Here is an 8,751-nt window from a genome sequence, read left to right on the forward strand (position 1 = left end):
CATTTAGGTCTGTATTCTACTGCATTAACATGCTTTAATAGAAATTTGAAGGAAATCGCTATGTTTATCCACCACGTATGAGGGGTGCACCTAAAGCAAAATTACATTTTCATCCGACTATATTTCATGTTTTCAAATGAGAGCTCAAAGACTGCCCATTTTTTAATTTATGTCAACAGTAAGTATTTTGTAGCAAGATGGAGGCCTGTCTGGAAAGTAAATAAATTCACTTTGTCTAAACAGCGATGATTTTTTGATTTATGAGGTCTGGACGCTTCCGCGCTGTCACACGTCCGTAACATTTGAAAGATGAAGTTTATGTCATATAGTAATTATTAATGCAATTAACTTGAAACCTTCTGTACAAAGCCAACTTATGGCCATTCTAATTATGATCAACAGTTCATCTCTATTCTTTGCTCTTATCAACCATAAAAATGCGTTATGTACGTGACAGTTACGGATGCTTCATATTAAATCTTATGGTGTGTTCACACCAGACGCGAAGCGAATATGCCCAACGCGTCCCTCGCTCTAGATCAGTGTTTCCCAACCGGGGTACCATGTAAAAAAATCCTTTTTTAATATTTTTAAATTGTTAAAATGTTCTAAAAAGCAGCTATTATATAATATCCATTTCTGATGTCGCCTATAATTAGAGATGCACCGAAATTTCGGCTGCCGAAAATGAGTTTACCGCTCAGGTTTCACTGTCACGTGGTGTGACGCTCTGCGTATTATCTGCTCTATGCGTGCGCTCCGCTCAGTCGCTCCACTCGTATACCGTTCATGCTCATCAGAACAGCAAAGTCCACTCAAACATTGAGCCGACAGGAAACATCGATGTAGTACAGTATTGTTTCTGTTAATTTTGTAGGGTGCCACAAGTTTGTTAAAATTTCCAAAGGGTGCCGCGACTTAAATAAAGGTTGGGAAACACCGCTCTAGATTACTCGCGGGATATTTTTCGTGTCACTCGCGTGAATAAAAACAGCGCGATCAACCATGGTGGAGATGACTACAATCGCTGTTTTGTACCTGTTGTCAAAAAGTCCCAAATACAATGGAAAGCCAAACGCCGACGTGTCTGGGTTCACAGCACCATCCAGAGGAGGATGAATAACGTTAGGATCCTGTATTAATATGTGTGTTACATTTCACTACTGTATATATACACTGATATTACTATTATTGATAGCAGCATCTCTGTAGCCATGCTAATAAAATACAACTACCACTACAACTGATTGTAATTGTTTTCTATGCTCCAGACCTATATAATAACAGACGGCTGCAATAATGCTCTCTTCTATTGTCTGATTCAACTGGACGTGTCAAGAAACTCTTCGCTGATTGGCTTGCGCGAGAACGCGTCATGCGAATTTTCCGCTTGAGTTGAAATTTTTGAACTTGTGCGAAAGACGCGATTGAAGCGAATATCGTGCATTCGTGGAAAACGCGTTGCGCATTTCGCGTCGCGAATTCGCCTCTGTTCACGTCTTTGCGTTGACTTTGAATGTAATCTACTCGCGCAAATAATTACATTTGCGTCTGGTGTGAACACACTGTTATGCATACTGGCGTGCATGTTTACCATATTGCCGATGACTGGTAGCCTACTGTGTAGGTCATTCATTCTTATTTGTCTATAAATATTTTTTCTTCATTACAAATCTTGGTTTTATTTTGTATCATTGCATGTTAAAAATAATTCACTATGTTATGCAGATGCAAAATGTGAAACCGTAATCTTATTCGCAGTCAGTCACAGGGAGGCGCCTGATCACGTGCATTTTTTCCTGATAATGAAACAACTTAAAATTGGGGTGCCTTACATACATTAGAAATGTATCTAACGAAAGCTTGTCTACTTTTAAACGAACCAATTCATAAGGAAATCAAATAGGCTACTCCCTGATTATGTAATCTGTGAATGCATTTCTCTCTAAAGGCGCGTCCAGTGGAGATTTAGTGAATTTCATCTTTGCAGGCGACAAGGACTAGTTAAAATGTCTCCTTTTTTTTCATAATCATTAGGCTACTTTTGCCCGTGCTTTGTGGCAAACTTTATGCATTTGCTTGAGCGCGGAATATGCTTATTATGGAGTATTATGTTAATTTAATATAAATGTGCGATTAGTTGAATAATGGCTTAAATGAACGAATACTAGCAACTATTAAATACCCTCTATCTCTGTTAAAGTTTTTAAAGCATTTTATAGAGATGGGCAGGTGAAGCCTTGTGAAGTTTGAGAGGCTTTTTCCTGATTTTACCAGAAAAGCTTCAAAGCCTCAAAGACAGACCCTATTAGTGACATCTAGTGGTCAGCTGTGATTATAGCAGCCACTTTCAAATGATTCACACATCTTATTGATTCCAGTTTCAACACAAAAGCAATACTCAGCAATAGCAGCTGTGTCTTCATTCTGAGAATCATTGTCCACACATTAAAGTGTTGCTATGAAACAGGGAGGGAACATCAAGCATTTCGCGTCTTCTTATAATGAATGACGCCGCGCCAAAGATTCGAGTCAGTCACCTCGCTTCAGGTGTTTAATTGTGACGTATGAAGCCTCAAACGTCATCGGTCACATGATCATGGAGATTTGATACAAGCCTCGACACAGTCTTTCTAACCAGTCTGCTTCAATAGAGTAAAACAGGCTTCGGAGTCTCAATGTAAAACGTCCCATCTCTAGCATTTTATATGCATTAATCGTATAAATTCCGCTTTCAGAACTGTCACGTCCGTATGATTTTTCCTCTGAAACACAAAAACAAAACAAAAAAATTTTATACTTTGTGAATTGCCAACCCTTCTCCATTTGGTAGATATTGTTGCTTCTGGTTTGTGCATTGTAAATCTATTGTAGACTACGGACGCTTCATATTAAAGGGGGCATAACACACACAGTTTCACCCAATCTCATGTTAATCTTGAGTACCTATAGAGTAGTACTGCATCCTTCATATCTCCAAATAGTCTTTAGTTTTATCATATTTACAAATTACGATTATCTCCGGAAAAAGCCGAGCTCCTGGAGGCGCGCTGTGGGCGGAGCTAAAAAGTGACGAGCACTTGGGCGCCGAATGCCAACAAAACAGACATTTGATGCCGTTTCACTTACCGTCTGCAGTTCTGAATCATGACCGGGATCTTTTATAGCTGGGACCACTCCATCTTTCAGTATCAAACGATGTGCAAATCCAGTGTTGAACTGGGCCTTGTTTATAAAACGTTTGTCAACAAACACACTTGTGAAACTCCGTTGCTGCCCCGAAAAACAAACTGTATCCACTGTTTACATTACGCTGGATTCTACGGGGAGTTGAACAAGGTTATCCCTTTCCTTTACAACCAAAAACACTTCTTTGGAGACATTTTTCCCGAGCAAGTCCCATGCAGCGCTGCCACCAGATGAAGCGCGTTGATGGGCGCGCTCTCGCTCTCGCTCTGGTCATTGCGTGCGCGGGCTCGCTCTTCCGGGAGAAATGCCAATATAAGGAGTTCCATCCTCGTCTACGTCATGAAGAGCCACGATCTAAAAAAAACTCTCAGAAACTTGTACAAACCCGGAAGTAAGATTTTTGGTACAGTCATATGTCCAAATTATTTTTGAAACTTTGTCCATGCTTGGCATGAGAATTCAATTCTTTAACAGTGTAAACAACTCTGAATGCATGAAACAGCATTGTACCCCCTCCACCCTTAAATCATATGCATACCGGCGCGCATGTTTGCCTCGTTGCTGATTACTGATAAAGGTATACTGCTGTGTCAGGCGTAGCAGAAACTGATTTTACCAAGTGCGACATGTTCCTGGATCTAATATTCTAAAATTCAGATCGTAGAGAAAGTAATTCAGAAGTAATCCACAGGGAAGAGTAGATGATCTCCAAAAAGGAAAACGAAGCCTTTTGGCTTGAATGTCTGCATATTGAATTTTAGAATATTGAATTTGATGTCGAGTCACGTCGTGACCAACGAATTGGGATCTCGCTTTGAGAGACCAATCTACTTTGAGTGTAAACTAAACAAGCCACTGGACATTGGCATGCGATGATTGCATCCAGCTGCCACTGATCACAGCATGAGCATAAAAAGGCAGCCAGTGCAATGCATACCAGGTTTTTTGGTTTCGGAGCCGAGCGATAACACCATTCTGCCATATCTTCGTTTGTGACGACAAGTTCAATGTGCTCTAGGGAGCTTTTTGTGTTGGCGGACGGCGCTTCAGTGGTGGTCGTTCCTGTGTCGAGTGGGTTGTGCACTTTAGGCTGCACTACCCTCTGTTGTGCTGCAAGCGGCCATCTCCCCTGTGTGTCTCCGCACCTAAATAAGCATTTCCCTAAAATAGCTTACACAGGTGCGTCTTTGTAAAGATGACAGATCATCTTTTTAAAGATGCCGTTTCACCCGTGCGTTTCTGGATGCGGTTGTTACTTGGCGTCGGGTGATGATCATGATTGCTGCCTCATGTGTCCGGGCATTAAACACGCTGAGGTGGCGTTCGTGGATGACTCATGTTCCCATTGCGGGAAGATGACCGTCTCGGAGCTGCGGGCCAGACTCCGTTTTCTCCAGGGGGGCGGAGCTCCGTTGCCTCTGCCCCGATCTAGTGTTTGTCCTGGCGGCAGCCAGGCGAGGATACTTCGGCAGTAGCACGGGCGGTCTGAGGGTTACAGTGGTGGCAAACCCCTCAGGGAACCAACCCTCGGGGGACCATCGCTTCTCTAGCGCTTCGCAACCAGTTGAGCCTGGTTGAGCCCTCTTCAAAGAGCGTACCAGCGGTATCCTTCGGTGCTCCTCCCGACGACCGGATGTCGATCACTGCATCGGAGGAAGAGCTCTCTGTAGAGAAAGATTCGGCTGCACTGCCGCCCTCCAGGACTGTGGCAATGCCTGAATCCGATCCGGAGATGTCTGCTATGCTTTCCCGGTCCGCCGAGAGGGTAGGGCTCGAGTGGAGACCTCCACCTCATCCCGAGCCCTCGAGGTTGGATGATTGGTTTCTCAGGGTGGCCCGCGCTGTTCTAAGCGCCCCGCCGAGGTGCCTTTCTTCCCAGAGGTGCATGAGGAGCTCACCAGGTCATGGACAGCACCTTTTACTGCCAGAAACTGACCTGCTGGTTCCTCCTCCCTCACCTCCCTCGACGGTGGTGCAGCTAGGGGGTATACGGCAATCCCCCCCAGTGGAGCGTTTGGTAGCGATGCAGTGGTGTCCTAAGACCGTCTCCTCCTGGCAGGGAAACCTGTTGCTCCCCTCCCGGGCCTGTAAGCATTTGTCTGGTCTGACCGGCGATGCTTAATACGGCTTGTGGAGAAGCTGCCTCTGCCTTACACACTATGGCGTTACTGCAGGTTCATCAGGCCAAGGCACTGAAGGACCTGCATGAGGGTGGTCATGCTCCGGAAGTTCTGAAAGAGCTCCGAACCGCCACTGACCTCTAACGTCACATCCGTAACGGTTGAATTGCCCCCTTATTAAAATGTCCAGCTCTACAGAAATAAATGGTATTGTTGAAGAAACCCATATGACTGTTGTACTTTAAAGTGTCATGAAACCCTAAAACACATTGTTTGAGATGTTAACATATATGAACAGGTTGCACATCAGTGAAAACAATAGCACTCGTTATGTCTATTTTTTAAGGGGAAAAGTGGTTATTTTTTCATTTTTTGGAGCAATTTCGGTTGAGAAAGCAAAGTTTAACCTACATCACGAAAAGTGGCGTATATACGTTAATCTGGAGTGGTGATTGGCTGTCATGGCTAATGAGTATGCAGCTACGTCATCAGTTGTCCGAGCTTTACTCAGTATTATTCATGAGAACGAACACTTATGATCCAATCAGTGTGCTGTGTTATGCAAGAGGTTGTATTACAACGGAGAATTCAAATCTCATGAAGACCATCCGCGCTGCCAGTTCATCTCTGTAAACATGACCATAACAATATAACATAACAATTTATAATATAATATATTGCAGGTATTTTGTCTCAGGTATACCCTGTGAAGGATATACTTGTACAGTTTAAGTGTTTCTAATAAACTTCTTAATGCATCTTAGGGCGTGTTTACACCTGGTCATTTCATGTGTTTTCGCTGATTGGATATCTATCTGATTTGTTCAAATGTTTCCATTTACACTTGGCCACATAAATGTGTCGTTGCAAAATGGATTTAAATCCGATCTTCAATTCCTGTGCTCTATTTAAATTGAACGGAGTTCAAGTCAACGAAATCAAAAGATAAGCGCTGCATTTTATTAATTATCAGCATATTTCAAGATCAAAAACCGCAATAGGAGAACACGCGTGTTGCATTAGCGCTGTCATATCTGACTATAATGTCATATAGCCTATAACACGCTCACACGTTTATTATTTTAACGTTTTGGGAGGAGTAAAATTTACACATGTGGTTTCAACAACCAGATGCATTTACACTGGTCCAGTTTCGTCTGGAATGCGGCCCAGACCACCTCCTGAAGTGGTTTGAGCGATTGGATTTATATCCGTCTCGAATGCGTTTTGGAGGGCATTTACACCTGGTGTTTACACGATCTGATAGCTATCCGATCAGACAAAATGCATGAAGTGACCAGGTGTAAAACAGCCCCTTATATTTAGAAACTGAACATCATTCACTCCTAACGATGAGGTGTAACACCTGAGTATGTTGTCATATTTTTGCTGGTTGATGAAACCGAACATGTACAGCTTTAATCATTGAACCATATTTCTTTCTTCTGGAAAAAACAGCTCATACAAAGATACTTAATATTTAACTGGAAATGTCACAAATGCTCTGTAGTGAATTGAGAGCCCTTCACACTTGCTTGTGTAAGCCAGAAGATCTGTGTTATTGATAACTTGAGAAATCTGTTATTCATCTCTTACAGATCCACGTGACACTATTATAAAGATGGAGTTTATTAAAGAGGAGAGTGAAGACATGAAGATTGAAGAAGCATTCAGAGACAAACATGAAGATACTGAGGAACAAACAAAGATGGAGTTTATTAAAGAGGAGAGTGAAGACGTGAAGATTGAAGAAACATTCAGAGTCAAACATGAAGATACTGAGGAACAAACAGGTTGGTTTTCATTCTCAAAGCTGAACTCACTCATCTGATCCTTATTAAAATGCTCAACTCTACAGAAAGGAATGGCATTTTTGAAGAATGTCATAAGAGTTTTGTAATTAAAATGTTTTATTTGACATGGAGCAGGTCGCCTCATGTGAACAGTCATGTTGAGATCACAATGAGCATTAAAACATACGCAACTAAGATTATACAATAAACTTTGCTCTTTTTTTATCATAATAACTTCGAATAATGGGAAGAGGTTTTGAAATGACATTTAACACTCAGTGCATATAAGATCTACATGTTGGTTTTGATGTTTGTTCTTTGTGCCATTAAAATGGTGTTAATCTGGATTTGTCTTTTTCTGCATTAGACCTGATGACACTGAAAGAGGAGAGTCAAGAACTCATTGAAGAAGTTAACTTTCATTCTGAAAATACACAAAAAAGAGCTCAAAAGACAGCAAATAGAAGTTATTTCACCTGCCAACAGTGTGGAAAGAGTTTTACTGAAAAATCAAACCTTAATGTTCACATGAGAACTCACACTGGAGAGAAACCTTACACATGCTCTCGGTGTGGGAAAAGTTTTGCATATAAACAACATCTCGATGACCACATGAGGATTCACACTGGAGAGAAGCCTTACACCTGCCAACAATGTGGAAAGAGTTTTACTCAAAAAGGACACCTTAGAGACCACATGAGAACTCACACTGGAGAGAAACCTTTCACCTGCAAACTGTGTGGAAAGAACTTCATTCGAAAATCAAACCTTAACAAGCACATGAGAATTCACAGTGGAGAGAAACCTTACACTTGCTCTCAATGTGGAAAAAGTTTTACATTTAAACAACACCTCGATGACCACACGAGAATTCACTCTGGAGAAAAGCCTTACACCTGCCAACAGTGTGGAAAGAGCTTCACTCAAAAAGGAAATCTTAGGAAACACATGAAGATTCACACTGAAGAGAAGCCATTTACATCTGATGGACATAAAGTAGCTCTTTAACGTGTACTATCACAACAGTGTGCTTATTGTTCAGTGTGTCGTGTGATTAACTGCTAAATTCAAATATGCTTTCGTGCTTTGGCTGGTGCTGAGCCAGAGATGGACGAGTTTAGTGCTTGTCATATCCCTTACGAAAATTAACCATGGTTTTACTGTAGTAAACATGACTTTTTTTCTTTTTTCTTTACAGAGTATGTTAAAAGCACATTTTAGTTCATATTCATGGTGTCCCAAAATAGCACAGTTGAGTACACTTAGATGATCTAAAGATTATCTTAAGCAGTACTAAAGAATAATTTTTAGTATATTAACAAAAAGTAGTGCACAAAAATAGAGAAATTTTAAAGTACATTATGGAAGTGTACCAAGTGTACTGGAATAAAATGTATTTTATTGCACTTTCTTTTCCACCTGGGACCTGAGGTTGAAAGTGATAGAAAAAAATCCCTCCCTTTTGCATTTTGGTGCCGCATCAATTTTTTTTTCTTCATTTTTTTTCATTTACTTATTTGACAGGGACGATGCATCAGAATCAGAATGAGCTTTATTGCCAGGTATGTTTACTCATACGAGGAATTTGTTTTATTGACAGAAGCTCCACAGTTCAACAGAGTGACAAGACAGGACACAGATAATAAGAA

General features: G+C 41.3%; 1 protein-coding gene across 1 annotated transcript; it reads left to right on the forward strand.

The window, feature by feature from the left end:
• The first annotated feature begins 7,345 nt into the window (after positions 1-7,345).
• Positions 7,346-8,236, forward strand: LOC107571010 (gastrula zinc finger protein XlCGF7.1-like). The gene is made up of 2 exons (XM_016257292.1): positions 7,346-7,355; positions 7,470-8,236. The coding sequence occupies exons 1-2, from the start codon at positions 7,346-7,348 to the stop codon at positions 8,108-8,110; spliced, it is 651 nt and encodes a 216-aa protein (XP_016112778.1). The 3' UTR covers positions 8,111-8,236.
• Positions 8,237-8,751: the final 515 nt, after the last annotated feature.

The sequence above is a fragment of the Sinocyclocheilus grahami genome, unplaced genomic scaffold, assembly GCF_001515645.1.
Source record: "Sinocyclocheilus grahami isolate Dianchi unplaced genomic scaffold, SAMN03320097.WGS_v1.1 scaffold1536.1, whole genome shotgun sequence".
Lineage (NCBI taxonomy): Eukaryota > Metazoa > Chordata > Actinopteri > Cypriniformes > Cyprinidae > Sinocyclocheilus > Sinocyclocheilus grahami.